Source organism: Rhipicephalus microplus, chromosome X (genome assembly GCF_043290135.1).
Source record: "Rhipicephalus microplus isolate Deutch F79 chromosome X, USDA_Rmic, whole genome shotgun sequence".
NCBI lineage: Eukaryota > Metazoa > Arthropoda > Arachnida > Ixodida > Ixodidae > Rhipicephalus > Rhipicephalus microplus.
The window spans coordinates 280,780,318-280,800,387 of NC_134710.1; the positions used below are offsets into that span (position 1 = coordinate 280,780,318).

The 20,070-nt window shown below is 43.6% G+C and overlaps 2 protein-coding genes across 3 annotated transcripts in view; one reads left to right on the plus strand and one right to left on the minus strand.

The window, feature by feature from the left end:
- Positions 1 to 20,070, minus strand: part of LOC119167908 (uncharacterized) — an 82,126-nt gene that overhangs the window by 49,437 nt on the left and 12,619 nt on the right. The window lies entirely within an intron of this gene.
- LOC142776141 (spastin-like) lies at positions 792 to 2,040 on the plus strand. Its single transcript, XM_075879241.1, has one exon. It carries the CDS (start codon positions 1,255 to 1,257, stop codon positions 1,726 to 1,728), a length of 474 nt encoding a protein of 157 aa, XP_075735356.1. The 5' UTR covers positions 792 to 1,254; the 3' UTR covers positions 1,729 to 2,040.

Genomic DNA, 20,070 nt, shown 5'->3' on the forward strand with positions numbered 1-20,070 from the left:
TGGAGTATAGCAAACAGAAAGCATCAAAGGAGCTGCGGAATTCTCTGTTATCAACCTTCTATTATTCCTCGAACATGGTGTTCACGCTGCTTACGAATATATACTCCTGAAGCCCCGCCTTCAATAAAATTGGTTTTCTGGCGGCACCTGCGTTCGTCTTATTTCGTGATGAAGCGTTCTCCTTAGCATTAATCACAAGAAATAGAACTTTCTAATAAAACTAGTCTCAGATTAAATGTTTTTAAATGACGAACATTGATATAATTAGTTTTTGCTGTATAACTTCGTCGTATATTTCCTTTTTGTGAACCCAACCCAGTATTTTTTTACTTATTTCAAGTGGCGTAATTTCGAGTTTTTGTATGGCAGACAAGATAGTAACGCTGTTGTATATTGTTGCGCATAAGGACGAAGCAAACGAAGACTGGTGCACGTGCTTGGGGTTGCAAGTATCTAGATGGAAAACGATGACGCTGAGAGTTCTGACCTGTTTTCCTTCCGTCTTTGTTACGTTAATCAATCAGTGATACCGGGCGTTAGTCAATCCAGTCGGCATCACGATACTATTTCAGAGGTACGAACCGAGGTTCAAAACGCGTTTAAATCTGCCGAGGGCCAGACAAAACAACTGTTTCGCCAGTCGCAAACCGCAGGCTATCATCATCATGTGAGTAACATTCTCTTCTACAAGAAGTGAAGCCGACAAAACGTGCGCACGAGCTCGACAGATTAGTCGATTGGTATGGCTGCGTGCAGATGCCTGCTAGCGAAGCCCCGCTGGAGACCGCGCCACACGACTGCTCCGGCACCAACGACCACGCTTCTCGGCTACGCACACAGAAGGCCGTCGAGAGATACGCGACCTACTCGGTGTTCGCCGTGTTCTGGCTACTGCGATGACTCTGCACGAATGAGCTCACCGTGTTGGTGTTCGTTTTCCGCGGTGACCACGGCGCTTGCCACGAAGAACGCTACTGCTGCTACCTCTCGGCGACCAGTTGCAGCTCCGACGCAACGTCAGCGTCCAGTGGGAACCCTGACGCGAATCTGCTCATACGACAAAAACAAAACCATAAGCGGGGCTTCGACTTCATCTCCAAGGCGCTCAAGTATGACGAGGAGAATGACAGTCTCAAGGAGTTGGCCATCGACCTCTACCGCAAGGGTATCGAGGAACTTCAGCAAGGCACCGCTATCGACATCTCTCAACGAAAATGTCCTTCATGGGAGCAAGTGCACAGGCTTACTTATAGGATGCAGGAGAACCTCGACATAGACAAGGACAGGCTCGACTTCTCAAACAGCATGGTCAAGGTGAAACACCTCTGCTATTATTTGCCCTGGAATGCGGTTGTGGCTCGGCCTCAGGCCAACCAGAAGCGCCGAGTATGGCAGAAGGTGGCTCCCGGCCAGGACGCAGCCACAAAACTGGAGGGTCCCTCGGGGCTAAAGACGGCCGAGAGTGGATGTCCTGGAAGCCAAGTGAATGACAAGCATCGGCGCTGCTTGTTGCCACCTCTGTCGCCACATTCGGGTGTTACACTGAGGAACCAAGCATCAACGGCATCGCAGCCGGAAGTGCTGACGAGGAGGAAGCGAAATAGCCCGTTGTCACTAGACAATCTCAGGTACCTGACAAGGGCTACCAGTGTCTACTCGGGAAGTGACCTGACGGCACCAGCCAAAGATGCTGCTCATGGTCCCGTTAGAGAGGTCAATCCTGAATAAGTCCGGTGCGTGTACCTCAAAAAGATGCGAAACATAACGCTCGAGGATTTCATGACCTCACTCAAGAAAGTCCGCTGCAGCGTGTCGTCACAGAGCTTAGAGTTCTACGAGCACTGTAACCAGGAGCTCGGTGACATCACCGTCTGACGCAAACCTCAGCGCTCGCCGTCGAGTCTACCGTCATGATCTTTGTGTGAGTTGAGTATCCGAATAGCCCAAGTTCACACAAGCAGGCCAATGACTCTATCCTCAGGACTGTGCTTGTTAATGGAGGAATTTCTGTGCAGCACCAGCTGGGCTTGCTGCCCCGAGGCAGCCACTTCAACATTATGATTTATTACGTCGTATATATACATGTATTTTCGTATCCTTCTGATGACTATTGTTGTTATCTATATGTCCCTAATATACTATTAGTTTGTGACAAGATTTTCGCGTAGAGAGCGAGAGGTAAAGGATTTAATTTTTGGACGAGCTTGCTTTTTATGGGGCCTGCAATGCTTTTGCCTACTTGACAGCTTCTTTTTAATTAAGTAAGATATGTTGTTTATTATTACTGGTGTTTCCTCCCTAATTATGATTATTCCTCTTAATGCGAGACTGCTTGACTAGAAAAACATATTTTCGTAATGTGTAGGATTCTTCAATACTATTGATTTTAGGTTTCTCTTTTGCTTAGGTATTGTTATGATAGTGAACTTTGTGTTACTTTGGTTGTGAAATCTCTATCGATTACTACAATGATGTAAGAGAAGAATCGGGTGACACACGTTTATATTAGGTAAGACAGCCTGTGGCGGGTGTACATAGAGGTTAGGCATGTGGACGTTTAAATTCGAAGTGTACGTACATATTACATTTAAAATTGTGCTAAATAAAAACACTACGTATAGTCATCGAAATAATAAACCAGAATCAATGTGCTCAGTGTAGAGCGCTTAACTTAACTATTTTTTAAAGACAGCAATAATATCGCATTTACTGCGGAAAATGGTAGTAAAAATACTTCAAAAGCGCTCATTGGGCCGGAATCGTACTCTTGCTCTTATAGGGTGCTCTAGGCCCTAGACGATACCATACGTTCATTTATGTCGGTGAAAGTGCATGTAGTTTGTTCTCTTTCTTGGTTTTATTGATGCTTGTCAACGGACAGAGTATGATTTCTTGATTATTAAATTATTCGACAGTTCTTGAAGCCATTAGGCTCATGCGTTTCTGGCTAAATGTTTTCACGCAGTGCTGCATTTCATTCATGTTTTTAAATATGAAGCATTTCATATCGAACTTTTGCGACTTTGAGCGTATCTATCTATCTATCTATCTATCTATCTATCTATCTATCTATCTATCTATCTATCTATCCATCTATCTATCTATCTATCTATCTATCTATCAATCTATCTATCTATCTATCTATCTATCTATCTATTTATCTATATTTCTATCCGCCTACGGCCTCCAACTCTCCTGTACTTTTGACATTAGTATTCATACCTAAATTGATATAGCATAACATGACTGTATTGTGACCATAGTGACAAGTCATAACAATAAATAAATGAAATGTACGTCATGAATGTAATAATTCACAATTTGTGGTCCTGCTCCTTTTGCGCAGGTTTCGTTCACATTACACATTGCGAAACTGCTTTTATATGACATGACTACATGGTAAACACAGGTGAGAGATGCAATTGTAGAAATCATGACATGCATGTCATGCAAGTCATGACAAAACGCCATGCTCATGGTGTGCTCGCGCTCGTTTCGCTATATTATTATATACCGAACTAGGCATAACAAAACGAACACGCATTATGAAGGTATTAGACTGGTGTAAACATGACAATCGTGATATGCGTGTCATGTAAGAACATGGCAACATACAACGCTCACGATGTGCTCGTCCCCATTTCGCTAGTTCCATGTATACTAAATTCGGGATCTCTTGACTTGAACAGACGGCAAAGTTAATTGACACATCTAATAATGATAATCATGATATGCGTGTCATGTAAACATGAATAAATTCTACACTCATACCACACTCGCGGCCTTTTTGCTGGCTCCACATATACCAAGTATGATATCACGTGACGTTAACGGACGACAAAAGTAATTTAGATGTCTAAACCTAAATATTAGGGCATATAAGGCTTGTACGGCATAATTGACGTCCACCTCGTAACGTTGGGCTGATTTTAAAGTGACATATATCATTTTCTGTTAGTGCTTCGCATGTCAGTGATTTTTTATGTACAGGATATCTGCCAATTTTTTATGGTAGTTGTTTTTTGTCATCATTATATATTTCTCGACTAAGACTAGAGGGTTCATCGCTCATTTGCCATAGAGGCTTTCTGACTTTGGAAAAAAGGCAGCCTCATCAGAAGCGGTATTACGAATATGAATATGTACCCGTCGTGCAGTAACCCATCTCGCTCGACTAGTTAATCTATGGAGTGCACATTACCCAACCTTGTTTTCCTTGTGCTCTCTGTCTTTTTATTTTGAAAATAAAATCGTGGAAGAGCGTTGCAATAAAATGAAAATTCGGCAGATCAAACGTGCCTTGGGAATTCATGTTATGCTAACGCTGCGACTAGAACTGGCAGTTGTATATCCTTTGTCGAGCGAAACGTTTGTTACGTAAATACGTCTTAGGTGTTCTTTGCGTGAACTGTTAACACTGATATATCATAAATAACATTTGCATACGAAGGGCCCTGCCAATCTTGCTTTTCTAGTACATCGAGCTGCGGACACTACATTGCGTGATATTTCCTGGGGTTAATACGATGACTGCTGCAATAATGGAGAGAAATGTTTCTAACGTAAATACGTCTGAGGTGTTCTCTGCGTGAACTGTTGACACAGATACATTAAAAATAACGTTTACATATGAAGGGCCTAGCCAATCTTGCTTTTCCAGTGCCTGTAGCGGCGGACTCCACATTGCGCCATGTGTTATGGGGGAATGCGATGACTGCTATGAAAACCTTGCCAGGAGACATATTTGATTGCCTCGAGCCCGTAATGCGGAGTAAGTACGACAGCTTTGGCAAGTTGCGGATGTGAGCACCATCATGCCCGCAATAAAATTCTGGAGCGAATTATAGACCTACTGCAATGCATCTGGTGATGATCCTATGCAAGGCATCATAAACAGGGGAATGGAACATTTTTCTGTTAATCCAACGTGATTCCACCGTACGGTATGTCATGAGATTATTTCCGACACTCACTTAAGCGCGTTTGAGTATGATGCGGACATAATATCGGACATGCGTCAGAGGAGATGATCTGGCTCTGTCAGACTGCGTTTGAACAAAACTTAAGCAGGGTGACATTGCCTTGTAAAAAATTGGCCCCGTATCTGCATGTTAATCTGCGAATTTTGTTGAAAGATGATATTCTTGCCTGTGGAGAGACTGAAAAAAACATTTATTTGATGTTCTGTGCAAGAAAATTGGTGAATCGTATTCCGGAGGGGCTGCGCTAGGGTGCCTCGAGTGTACAGCGGAGGCAAACGAGCGCATAGAGTCAAGTCAAACGTGAGACATGACCGACATCTGGAAGTTCTTTTTGGAAAACAAATCACGTGGCCTTGAGACGGGCGTGCGTGCCCGTCTCAGAGGTGATATGGTGTAGAACGCAAGGCGACGGGTATGTGCCGCCACCGTCTCGTCTTAGCAAAGCGTTGTAAACAGTCCCCGTTTCGTGCAAGCGTTGCATGGTCAGTGCAGCGTGATAAGCGCTACGATCCTTAAAATTACATATGTATGCCTTTTCTAGTAAATGACGAACATGCAGAATATATATATGTTGTTATGGTGCCTCAGATATGCGAAATAATTGCTTTTTACTTGACAATTGGACACGTATGAACGCTGGTTCTTGAGCAACATTGGTGGGCGCTGCGGATGGGGTCGGCCGTTCGGTGTATCGGCTGGTGCTGTTTGGAGCATGTGGTTCGCGGTAATGGCGGACAAATAGACAAATGTATAGACAGCCAGGCAGTCAGACAGACAAACAAACAGACAGACCAAAGTTTTTCGTGGAAGGTTTCAAGAAAGACTATTGTCCTTAAAAAGCATACGCAAGCGTCATACCAGAGAAACAAATTGCAGCGGCAATGTTGACACACCGCTTGTATATGTATAATGACTAGAGACCGAATTATAGGCAAATGCCTATTTTGTTGCTTGCGTTGCCACTGTGCCATTTTGATATATGAGCATGAATTCGAGGCTAAGCGCTTTTATGGTGATTTATGGTGCCTATAACTGCCTATTTGGGGTGTTCGTGCATAAATGCCTGTAAGTGCTTCTAAATGCCCGTTTTCCAAATAAGCGCCATATGAGCGCTGTTCAAGCCGGAATGTTGTTTTCAACCGTGGTGTGAAACCGTTATCTACGTAAAAAAGGCAGCATTGATATTTCCAAGCACTAAAAGGTACATTGAAAGCAAAGTTGATATTCTGCGAGTGATTGGAAGAGGAGCATGAGGATTGCTAAAGACGCTATTTCTGCAGCCCTAAGAGGGAGAACGTCTCAGCGTCTGCATTGGGAAGAGAAGAGAGAAATAGCGATGTGGAAGGAAATTAAAAGTGACGTCTATGGCCTGGGACATGGCGACTGCCTTCCTGTGCGCTGAAGGAACGGCAGAAGCGCCCTGAAAACCTGAGTGTTGACGTTGGAAAAAACGAGCAGATTTTTCAGGGCTGCCGTGGGTAGCTGGGTAACGAATAAAAAACCAAGAAGGGCCACTTATGAAATGCACTTGTTGATTCCGTGGTGGCGAAGGTCACCAAATTGTTAAAATTTATACAGCGAAACCTGAGGCAGGCGCCGGCATGCTTACAATGAAATGTGTAGTTATCATACATTCACCGCATGCTTGAATACGCTTGTTCCGTATCAAATCCTTTGTCATATGTCTTCAGGTGACAAACATGAAAAAAAAACAGAACAGGGCTTCAATGTTGGTCCTAAGCCATTACTCGAAAATGGCAGCTGCAACACTATAAAAACTCAAGTTGGACGGAAATTTTTATCATCGCGTCGAACTAAACTGCGGGTAAAACTCCTATGTGAAGGTTTTCATGGTGAAACTCACATTCGAAAATGAATCTAGGTACACAGTCCTTCACGTAATGGTATTTAAGAATTCAGAATGTCGTATCAGTTATAATTTTTCTCCTAATTTGTTTTTTGTTAGTTTTATGGCAGAACAAAATCACTTATGGAGAGAAGAAAGTGTGTTGTGTCAATGAAGGTGTGTTTTCTTTGACATTGAAACCCATCTGCTGCTTTGCGTTTGGATTAAAAATGTGATGTGCATGTGGCTTGTGTTTTGTTTGTGATTTACTTTTTAAGCGTCCTTCTCTAGGTGACCTAATAAGCTGTAGTTAGACACTAGATGTTCTTATTCGCACAAGCAGTTATTCGCATTTACTAGAGAGCTGTATTATTTGCTAAGAAATTCGCTCTTGCCGAAGTTCTTCTTAACCCTCAACATCTAGACTCATAGATCAGCACGGCAGACACAAGTTGTAACAATATAAAGGCTATAATATGCAAGTGAAGAAGCACACAGCGTCTTTAGATTGCCTTCGCTAAAAAGTTAGGCGTGCAATCAGAAACTAGCTTGACTATTTCTTATATTCAGCAAACTTCACACAAGCATTTACATTTGCTACAGGAACATCTTTTTTTTAAATGAACTTCCAATTATGAGAGTATGGGGGGGCTTCTTTTGGGCTAGGTACGCATACACTGGCTACTTGATTCCGGAATCAGTGGTTCTAAGCTACAAAAGTACTTTCTAAAAAAAGCATAAAAATTAACAATGCGATACCATGCTGAAATTTTAGATTTTCTGGTAAAAACTTTCTTGCATCGTGTGCCCTTAATGAGCATCACAAGACAGTGGCTGCATTGAAGCAGTGCCGTGGTGAATTGCTTGAGGGCATTGATAGTACCATGAAGCATCACTTCTGTCCTCGACACTCTCTGGTAGGCACGCTATGTTTGGAGTGTCTGTTTGGGTATTAGTCCACTTATTTGGCTTCTCCAGTGACTTCGCAAAGCTTATCTGGGATGACGGGTGCTAGTTTGGGTGGTGATGCACCTATGGTACACACTGGTGTGATCTCTGTGATAATATCGGGGTTGAGAGCTTTGATGGTACTATCGAGTGGGAAGTACGAGGTCATCAAATATGTCAGCAGCAGTACTTTTCTGGAAGAAGTGTCAGCAATGAAACGAAAAAACAATTATGTTGCCATACCTACTCACGCCTAATGCAGTGGACTGCATCGTGTACGTCGACTCTGCCCACACGTTGACACCTTTGACATTTGTGAATTACTTGTGTGGGCGAGTTTTGTCATGTGGCAGCATTGAAGTCATAAATGGCTTTGGAACACAACGTTGTGAAAGTGGCTTGGTAGTTGTGCCTATAAGAAAAGTTGTGGCTGTTATGACTAGCAGCGCAAGGCCATGGCTTCCAAGCGATGCTCATTGACATACCATCCAAACGTGGTGCACGTCCTGCCAGAACGCAAGAGGTGTCTGTGTGTGCAGCAAGAAACACGCATCAGCGTCGCTGGGAAAAACAGCCTGCGTTTGAGGAGATGCGCGTGCACAGGTGAAGGGTATGAAAAGTCCGTCGCGTGTTCAGTCAGACCTCGCTCACCGGCCTTCACTGGCCCTCTTGTGGGCCGTATAAAGGCCAGTCTACTCGCCTAGCTTTCCAAGTATTGTAAATATGTGAATAAATCGTCTGTCCTTTGTGTGAGCAAGAGGCCACACAAGAGTTCTTCCTTGCACGGCGCCTGGGTGTCCGCCTGCAGTCCCGCTCCTCTGTCACATATCTGGTTGGCAGTGCCAGGATTCGTTTGGACGCGCTTCGTGTTCTTTCCTGCTTTCCTTGTACCGATGCTGTTGAGTGCTCACTTTCGATGGAGATTCTACCAGGTGTTTTCGATAGATGGTGATGTTTATTCATGGGGTAGATTGGTAGCTGCTTGTGAAGGCAGTGTTTATTAGAGGTACCTTCACAACAGTTAGAGCCATAGATGTCTGCGTGGTGTGACCATGGATTTGAACACGTTAAAGAACTAGATTTAGTGTCTTTGTGTGAGAAGCTCCGTATTGACGTAGCAAGCGTACAAAAGAAGCCACAACTAATACAGGTGATTAAGTATTCCACCATTGATGAAGAGAGGCTTTGCGAGAGTTGGGAGCTCATGCAGTCCAGGCGCAAGAAAGCCGAAGAACGGGAACAGCGGCGCTTGAGAAGGAGACTGCCAGGCGTAAAGAGGAAGCTGGTGATCATGAAAGGGAAATGGAACGATTGAAGCTAGGGCTTCGTATGGTCCTGGCGAAACGTGCTGGTAATCATAGTACAGTAAGTTCAAGGATTCGTGATACAGCTACCACGCGAAACATTGAGCGCGAAGTTGAGCTGGCTGGTGAGTGCGGCATTCATTGGCAGTCGGAGATGACAGGTGTCGCAAGCATGACAGATTGTGAAGATGACTCGACCGTAAAGGAAAGTTTCGCTCGGCTTGAAACAGATGTGTTATCTCCAACTAAGCAGAAAGAGTGCGCAGGTGCACTCGTCAAACCAGAAAACCCACCGGAGAGGCTATCATCACTAGATAGCGACGTGGATAGGCAGGATTGCCGTAATAATACATTGAGTAGTACAGACAGTCCCGTCTGCAGTTACGTGTCACTGAGATGTTTGAGGCAACATCAAAATTATTCGACGTATACTTATATAGGATACAGGAATAAATTTGCAAAAAGTGGCGTAGCAGGTGATAGCAGATTGCCAGAACACAGTTTCTACAGTGGCGAGAAGGCCAAAGCATTATCTAAGGTTTATGCTGTTAAGAAAGGCATTTCCCCAAGAATAAGTAGTCTGCCATACTTTGAGCCAGATGAAGGCGTTTGGGCGCAAACAAGGGTCGTTCAGACGCTCCTTTCTCTGTGTGCGCAGAGACAAATTTTTTGGTTAGTTTCATGTCTTTGCTGGAAATTGAAGAAAAATTCCACAGAGTGTCACGTTGGTGTAACATGAATTTGAACACATGCGTTGAGACGAACGCGCTTCAAAGAGCCTTTCTTTGCAGGGTTGGTTTAGTGTGTGAAAATGTTAGTTTGGGACACTATCACAAAAGTGTCACGTTAATTCACTGGTCACTATCACAGTGTAAGCTACCCTGTACAAAACGTTAAGCAGGGAGCTCAGAAATAACTTCACACGTATCACAAAAGCATCACGTTAATTAACTGGTCACTATCACAGTGTAAGCTACCGTGTACAAAACTTTAAGCAGGGAGCTCAGAAATAAGTTCTCACCTAGTGATCTTCGTGAGAGCGAGTGCTCTTCATTATTGGTATTGGCTTTGAGGGCACGGCTTTCCGCTTAAGCCGTGTAAAGTTCAGCTACGCCTACTGGCGTCACAGCTGAGCAAGCAGGGCACGATGAACCAGACAGTCAACGGCGGCTTTTTCGCCTGGATTCATGCCATGGTCGAGCAGGCAACAGCCAGGTATCAGTGACACGGCCGGGGCAGCTGTGAATATGCATGTGTGAACCCAGTGGGCGTGGCTGTGCGGTGCACTTTGGCGCGCCAAAATGCGCTTGTTGTGCGACGTGCTTTGTGCTGTGCGATGCGAAGGTGTGCTGTGTGGTGTAGGTCTAAAGGTTGTGGTTGACAATCAGTGGGACACCCAAGAAGACGCACAATGACCACTTCAAAAAGTGGCGCCACTGCAGCTCTTACGTGACCTCTTCGGATGGCGGATGGCAAATTATGACTGGCAGAGCAAGACCACGGCCTTCAAGGGACGCTCATTGGCATACTGTACAAACGCGGTCCGCGTCCTGCTGGAACGTGACATGTCTATGTGCGCTGCAGGAAATGCGCATCAGCGTCAAAGGGAGACACAGCTTGCGTTCGGAGAGATGCGCGTGCATGGGCGAAGGGTATAAAAAGTGTGTCAGGAGTTCGCTCAGAGCTCTCTCTCCGACTTTCACTGGCCCTATTGTGTGCCGTGTAAAGGCGAATCTGCTTGCCTAGTTTGCCAAGTATTTGCCAAGGAAGCAACGAAGACATACGTGATGCTTTTCGGGTTTGTCCGTGAGCAGACAAACCTGACAAGCGGGTTTGAGCGGACTCAGGCTCACTCATGAAATACATTTTGCCTTTGAGATTCTCTCAGACTCGAGCTCACTAAAATATTACTCATTTGAACTCGCCCAGACTACGGCTCTATTTGAGTCTGAGTGAGCTTACTTTTTAGTTCGTTACCGTGTATTATGCTTTCTGACCATTGTACCAATGATCTTTAACACCAACATTTCATGTAATTGGAGTTCTACTAGATGCTTATTCATCTTTTATATTCAAGTACGGAGTATTGATGCTATTAGTTTAGTTAGGACATTTTAAAAAGTGAGGACTAGTACAAGGTATTTTTATCAATACCTATTTGGAAAAGAGATTCCGGAGGTGGTAGGCGTTGGGGCATACCTATCATCCCCCTCCTCCTCAGTAAATATAAACTCTAGTCAACAAATATTGGGCTGGCATATGAACACTAGTACGTTCAAGTGTGTGTGAGCTGGCATGATGAGTATAATGAGAGCTGGCATAATGCTGAGGGTGATGCTGAAGTTGAGTAAGTAAAGACAAATGACGATAAAATTGTGGATTTCACTCAAACTAGCTGAAAAAATATATTTTGCCTTTTGGGCTCATTCAGTGTCAGAATCCGAGGAATTTTGTTCAACTGGTCTCACTTGGATTCCAACTCAGTAATATTCCACTCCCCCTACTCACTCAAGTTAAGCCTAAAGACTCAATATGAGTCTGAGTGAATTAGCCGACTCATGATTGAGTTTGCTGACCTATGTTCATGTGCGAGAGCCATCAACAATATTTATCTGATAGTTTTTTTGTCGTGATTTTGAGGTGTACCTTTGGCTTATTGACAATGCTGCTACCATAATTCTGCGACTGTAACTTTGCCTTACTTCGGATGCAGCTGTTACAGCCCACAACTGCACGCACTTCCTCGATTGTCAGCTCAACTGCTGTGATAACTAATTGACTGCCTACTGTGCCACAACTTTTGGCGCAAGCTCCCTATAAAATACTTCTGTATTTGCATGTACGTCAGTGGCTCCTGCACATTAGGTAAACTGTGCTAATCTCTCCAATTTTTGCAGCAATATGGAGGATGCAGTGCTCTTTTGCCCGAAGGAAGGGTGGAAAGCCCTGAAGCTGCATTTATCTGTGCCACATCAGCTGCTCGGTCTTTTCATGGCATCTCTGCAGTCATGGGTGAGTAAAGGAAGCTGGCTGCCATGCAGAGAAAACGAAAACTTGACAGCAACACTTGAAGCGTGTGCTTTCCACCTCGAATTGAAAGCATCATCGAGCACTGTGTGGCCTGATTTTCTTAATATTCAACTTCGCTTTGCTTTATATTTGCTTCCTTATGCTTCGGCACCACATTAGCGAACTATTTTGCACTGTTCCCATATTATAATTCCATATTTTTGGAAACGAGGCCTAACAAGTGTTAGAACAAATAACTTATTTTAATAATGACTAAACTGACATGATGCTTTGTTCCCAGGTAAAGTGGCTCATAGCTATAACTGACTTCACCCCTAATCTTTGGCAGCGATGGTAGTGTTGTAGCAGCTATACTCAGTGACAACTTTCTGTGCCAATGAAGGGCAGGCTACGAAATTAAATTGAGCGTGTGCCACCGCTGAAGAATATAGTCCCACAAATGCATCTGTCTTTTCCATGTGAAGATATTAAAAAGCAACATTACTTTACTTTCTATAGTATGCTGTTTTTATTGAAACTGCATGAACCAAGGAGATATGAATATTTGCTTTGCTTCATGAAGTGTTAATTTGTGTTTTTTAACGTCTCAAAACATTGCACGTTTTAGATGCACCTCACAGTAAAAATGGCATATTCATCTTTAGGTGAGTGGTTGTCACCCTCCCGCTATTACGATGACCCGCCGAAAGTGCTTGTGTCAAATTTCACTCACAAATTGCTGTGTGAGCAGACGTAGCCAATTCTATTCAGAGGTATTATTCGAACATGACCAGTATTCGAAGAGCGAGTCGAGACTAACATCTTCGCGGAGGACTACATGTGTTATAGCTCCAGCTCCCGTAGCTTTCATTTCATTGCCACAGAATGTTGTCCCCGTGTATAGCCTGACTTAAAAAGACGGTCATGACTGCATGGACTGTGTCATGCTGCTTTGTAACTATGCTTATCAGTAGTTACATATACTATAAAGGCACATAATCTACGTTCGAAACAAGATAACCACTCTCATATCATCGTAACAACTGTTAAACAGATGCAAATGTCTCGTGCTTGCAACTTCAAGCGCCCCCTAAACCACTCAAAGGTCGAAATTTAGTTGTGGTGTTGCAGTGCAGTTGTGTACAAATATCACTGAAAAGTTTTTTGATGCATTTGATGACAAAAAATAGGCTTCACCGGTTTTGTTCTTTCCGTCTATACCTAATTCTTCAGATTTATTAATTTATTTCATATACAGACACTTCAGGCCCTTCCCGTGCCCATGCAGGAGTGAAAACAAAGAAACACGTTGACAGAAATTCGACATACAATTTGACATTACGTCAGTGTTGCTTGACGTAATTTTAAAATGTACAACACACATAAGAGGAAGCGTAAATATGCTTACACAATGGCGTGTAAGCATACAATACGGTATGCTTACAGTAAAGCAACACAATGATAATGTCTTCCAATTTCGAAACGACACTTTAACCAAAGCCTATATAACAAATACTCTAAAAAACACCTCTAATGGCACAGAGTTGCCCGTCTATTCAGGTAACATATTCTAATAAGAAATTGCTCGAAGAAACAAAGAAAACTTATGCAAATAATTTAGGCTAATCAGTTCCCTAATAGTCTTACCGTGATGAATTCCCGCTGAGTGTTTGAAAGGCTCTTGAATGTAGTGTTTCCGCGACATATTGAAGTGACGGTAGTAAAGCTGATAGAGGAATTTTAATCTAGATATGACCCTACGCTGCTCGAAGGTTTGAAGGTTTGCTCGAGTGACGCGAATAGGTTACACTCGAGTGTAACCACATAAAGTGGTTACACTTGAGTGACGCGAATAAACTGAATGAATGAAGCGCAAAGCTAAATTTTCTACTCTTTAAATTTTACTTTTTCAGTGTTCTTCGTAAGGGCTCCAAATCACATCTGCATACTCCAACTTAGGTCGTACTTGCCTTAGTGCCTTATAAGCGTTTAATTTCACAGCAGAATGAGTACTGCGAAACTTTATTTTCAAAATGCCAATTTCTTAAGTGCACCCTGACAAATGTTATCTATGTGTGTTTCCCAACAGAGGTTGCTTGTATGTATGACGCCTAAATATTTAAGCTTATCGGATCTGTTGAGCGTAGCATTACCTAAAAAATAGGTAAAGCCGAGAGACCTCTTTTTGTTCATGAATGTATTAAAATTTGATTTATTGATTGATATGTGGGGTTTAACGTCCCAAAACCCTTATATGATTATGAGAGACGCCGTAGTGGAGGGCTCCGGAAATTTAGACCACCTGGGGTTCTTTAACGTGCACCCAAATCTGAGCACACGGGCCTACAACATTTCCGCCTCCATCGGAAATGCAGCCGCCGCAGCCGGGATTCGAACCCGCGCCCTGCGGGTCAGCAGCCGAGTACCTTAGCCACTAGACCACCACGGCGGGGCTATTAAATTTTGTCGTAGTAGCATTTATTCTTAAACCCCACTTTGTACACCATGCCTCAATTGAGTGCAAGGCATTGTTTAATTTAATTTGGTCATCGCGGGTTTTAATAGCTGTGTATACCACGCAGTCGTCCGCAAATATTTTAAAATGAATCGGGGGTTCAACAGTAAGATAAATATCATTTATATATACTAAAAAAAGTAGAGGGTCCAGTACAGAGTCCTGCGGGACTCCAGAGTACACATCCAACTCTTCAGAGATACACTCATTCATGGCGACACACCGTGTTCTATTTTTTAAATAACATACTATCCATGCAACTACTTTTCGTTGAACGCCAATTGAGAGAAGTTTTATAATCAGATTGGGATGGGGGACGACATTGAATGCCTTTGACAAATCTAGAAATACAGCGTCAGTTTGACCACTAGGGTTTAGTGTACTAATTAAGTCATGAGTTATTCCAGATAGTTGGGTAACAGTTGACTAACCAGATCTAAAACCATGCTGTTTGGAATAAAGCAAATTGTTATATTTGAGGTGTGTAATGATAGCCTTCTAAATAATATGCTCGAAAAGTTTACAACAAGTACTCGTTAAGGAAACTGGTCTGTAGTTGCTAATGTCTAGACAAGAGCCAGATTTATGCACGGGAATAATTTTTGCCGAGCGACAATAATCAGGAATAGTCGAAGTGCGTAGGGACAAAGCGTAAATTTGATGCAGATATTTAGCTACCCATGCAGCATATCTACTTAAAAAAGTATTGGACAGTTGATCGGGGCTAGCTGATTTCTTCACGTCTAGTTTATGCAAAAAGCTGAGTACACCATCCTCTGTTATTTCTACTTCAGGCATAGGACAATCAAAAACGTATGACGGCAGCACTGCGTGCGAAGCTGTCCGCGTGAACACAGCTTTTCTCTCCTCCTGGCCAATTGCGCCTCCTCATCGTGCGAAGAGGTAGAGGAGTGAGTGGATGAACAGGTATTGTTGGTGATGAAAATGTGGACATCACAGTGAACCGTAAGAGGCAGAGCACCGCTAAGTACTGGACCAGAGAAGGGATGGTTTCTAGGAACTTCAAGGGTGCCTGTTACTTCTAGTGCTGTCGCTTTTGGCAATTTTGATCGTGATGACTTCATGAACTCGATGCGCGTGTTTGCTTGAAATGTTAAAGAAATCATCAGAGTTTGTTTAGGAGACCTATAAGCAAATACTTACAGAATTATGCTTTGTAGGCAAAGAACATAACCTGCTTACATCTTGTAGCTGCCACCTTACTGCAATGAGTTTGTAAGGTGGAGTACACATATTAAAGGAGCACTGACATCAAATCTCAAGATTGAGATGTACCGATTGTTCGATCACTTGGTATGCACAGGTCTTTTTGGCCAAATTTGAATGGCGTCCGTCGCATCAAAGTTTTTTGATTTCGACGCCAATTAGTGTAGAAAAGCTTGGAGAAAAAAAAACAAAAAATAGACTGCCCTGCAACAACGACACAAGTTCTATGTGTTCGATGTGATACATTCCACAAATACCATCTTGAGTGACGATACACTAGTAAAGATGACGTCGACGATCTCTGAGTGTATTTGGAGCTGACTCCTAGCCATGCTCTCACTAGTGGCTCTCCTTGCTGTGTGTGTGCGATTATCGTGTCGCATCGAATGATTTGCGTTGTGCTCCACTGCATGTGAGTATCATTATCTATTGCGACAGTACGTGCCAGGATATCGGGGAACCACTGTTTAGTAAGAACATGCACATCGAGTTGCGGAAAAAGCGGAAAGTGCGTGGCGTTTCATGGCATTCCAAGCCCCGAACCTTAACACAGCCAATGGGTTGACTTCGTACTCGCCGGACAGATAGACTGGACACCTGTGAAGAACAGCCGCATTTTCTCTCTTCACTTAGCGTTGAGCTGATACAGGGTGAATCCTGTGTTGGCGAACCCGTTTGGTTTTACTGGCAATACGAGGCCTCTTCTCGAGGCCGGGGTTATTCCTACCGTGTGCCCTGCTTCAGCTGAAAGCAGCGATTCACTCGTCAAATGTCCGCGGCATGAGGTGTGAAGTTTGTGTTCCTGAGCTCCGACAGTACGGCCTGGACTGATAAATACATTGAATTGATTGATTGATTTGTGGGGTTTAACGCCCCAAAACCACCATTTGATTATGAGAGACGCCGTAGTGGAGGGCTCCGAAAATTTTGATCACCTGGGGTTCTTTAACGTGCACCCAAATCTGAGTACACGGGCCTACAACATATCCGCCTCCATCGGAAATGCAGCCGCCACAGCCGGGAATTGAACCCGCGACCTGCGGGTCAGCAGCCGAGTACCTTAGCCACTAGACCACCGCGGCGGGGCAAATACACTGAATTTAACGCGGAGCTTGTCAAGTAAGGATCGTCGCGAATCACGGCGATACCCAATTACAGCTCATTGTCATCCTCAATACCCGATGTTGACCGCGATGACGGCTATGACAAAAATTATGGTGACAGAAGCATGTATACGCCTTCATAAACATGGCTGGACTAACTGACTGTACGTGCGCTTCTAGCAGACGAAACGCCAGTGTGACGTCAGCGTTTTTTGTGAAGGCGGCATCAGCTGTGCAGCGGCCTCGATGTGGCCACGAGGTTGCGCTGCCTGCACCTAAATTCGGTGGGCTTTCCACCCATTTTGAACCACGTTCGATAGCGAATAAATTTATCAATATTACAGATACTCATTGTCACTCAGATTCGTTTTAGGTCGTTAATCGCTACTAAGGAGTCGATAGCTACTCGTTGACGCAAAAATATCGAGATGAGTAAATTTGATGTCAGTGCTTCTTTAAGAATGAAAAAAAAGACTGAAATTGACTGTCTTAGTGGTTCAATGTCAGCAATCTCATACCTTCGAAAAATATACTGAACTCCTAATACGGCTGTAACAAAACCATTCACAATGAATCTGTCGTAATGAAAGGCAAAAGATTCATATCTGTCACCTTTATTATTACAGGAACAGGCTGAGCTGCTGCACTTTGCAAGTTTGCATGCTTCTGAGAGGCGGGTGGACATCTACTGGTGGTCACAACTTTACAAGCAGTGTAGAATAGTTCATTCAGATGCTTTATTTGCATGTTACGATGAGAGGGGTTTTTAAAACAAACAAAACTGACGTCACTTTGCCCTCTATTGCTGAAAAACACTCAGAATAGTTGTGATGCAGGTGTTACTATATGCCTCTTTCTTTTAAGCAAATAGATTGCCTACCCAGTGTTTTAAGTTGATTTTCAATAACTTATAAATGCTCTTAACATTTTAGCGACTGCACAAATAATGTATGTTTAAAGCATGTCATGGCAGACATGAATACACTTGGTAGTGTGCTTGAATAATGCACAAGAACTAATATACCGAATATAACATGCAGCGTGCACCTAAATGCCTCCAAAAGCATGGTAAATATACATCGACAGATTTTGCTTCTTTCCAACTAAACATTGTGACTTATTTAGTATGTGAGAACAAAGACCTTCTACAATTTTTAGCTCATCTCATTACTTGGTGGTCAAAAAAAGCATCAGTAATATATCCTACCCTTTTCAGCCCATTCATCTCTCTGAAACCCTGCATTTTGTTCGTCTTCATTTTGTGAGTCATTGCTTTTCCTTAGGTGTGCTTGTGTGTGTGTGCATGCGTGTTCAGAAGGGGGTACACACCACCTGTCACTGCATGTGGTGTGTATATTTTCTATTGTTTGTTGCAAAAGATGCCTTGTAGTCTGAAGCTGGCTGAATGAATCAGTGTTAGAATGGGCCCTTGTAGTGCTTTCAAGTAAGATATGTCTCGCAGAATCAATCATTCTGCCACTTGAAAGAGGGATGTCCACACGATGTGGGGTTGAATGCGCGAGCGCGTTGCGTCTCGGACATCGAGACGCACCGCGCTTCCCATCGCCTGTCACCGCCTCCTGCCCTGCACCTCATCAGCGTTGGTCGGGCCCTCTATCTCATCGTGAGGTTTTGGAACTTTACGCTTTGAACTCGCGTTTGTTGTTTTCCTCATTCGGTCAAACACTCTTGTCAATGAATTCCCTTACTTTTTTTCTTCTAGTTCAGTGTTGTAGGTTTTTTTTTTTGTGTTCGTCATGAACGTCGTGTGTGTCTTTTACCACGTCGTCTCTCAGAGTCTATTTTCTCTTGGCATCGTACGCAAGATAAACGTGACAAACCTAGTCCTGAACATTTTCATTACAAGGAGATGTCCGCTACAATGAAAGTACTTTTTTCAAGCACACCGCGAAAAGAAACCGAATTTATAAGAACGGTTAAAATGCCATGAAACCATTTAGGTTTACCAGTTCGCTTAACGTTCCATTGTGTTATAATGCAAGAAGTACGCGCACAGACACAAAGACACAAAGTCAAAATCACGCGCATACCTTGGGATATTCTAATCTCTGACTGTGTTACCAGTAATATACACGCAGTTTCGAAAATTGTCCCTTGAATACCCGACGTAGCAATAGCAAGGTGATAGAAAACAGCAACAAGGCTTGCATTATTGACGCTGCATACACGATAGGCATTCGTCAGCTGCCAGTTGTCACTCTTTGTTCTCACGGTTCATAAAAGTTTTCTTTTAGGATCGCTTGGAAAAAAAACGCCTTTCATTCATTTCTAGAATGGTTCGTACACTGTGGCACGCAGGACAGAGTCACCTTGCGGGACTTGCGACGAATCAGATGGGCGTCAAGGCAGCAGGCACCGCGTGCAAGTTTAAACAAGCGTGGCGTGTGCCAAAAATGGTGGACGCGCGCGGCGAAGCAGCGTCGACCCTTTCAAAGAATGACCGTGACTTTGAACGGGGGCGGGTGCATTGAGGCACTCCTAGAATCACTGTATATACAGTACCTCTAGGAACTTCATGTATATTTGTAAGTCGTAACGAACTGCAGCGCCTTCTAACGGCTGTCTGCAAAGCTCGAGAGCAAGCACTGCACATGTGTGCCTTTTTTACCTCCTAGCTCTCTGGTTCGCCTTCTTCAGCAGCGCGCCCCCCGGAACGCCAAAAGAAGCGCATGGTGTCACTCTTGCTGACACTGCAGAAGTACCGAGGGATGATATCGTGACAGACAATTTCTTCTGGTAGTGCTCAGTGCGTGCAACAATCGGCGCTTTAGTCTCAGGCACTCCACTGCGAAAACAAACATGCATGCAGCGTCAGTTTTTCGAATATGCATCTTTGCATTGAAGGTACTAAAATGTTTTCATTTGTGGAAGACATGCACGCTGGAATTTTTCGCTCCCTATTCAAAAAACATCCATCATAGGAATGGTGGATTCCACCAACAACCATTGTAGTGGACTATGGTGTTGGAAATATTGGTGGCACGTGATTTATTTTGGCGTATGGTGGATGCTTGACTGCCAGCAATGGTCGAGCATGAGACGGTGTCAGAACCACCATACCTAGCTGTCACTAAAACATAAAAATAATTGTATAAAAAGCAATGTGAAAATCACC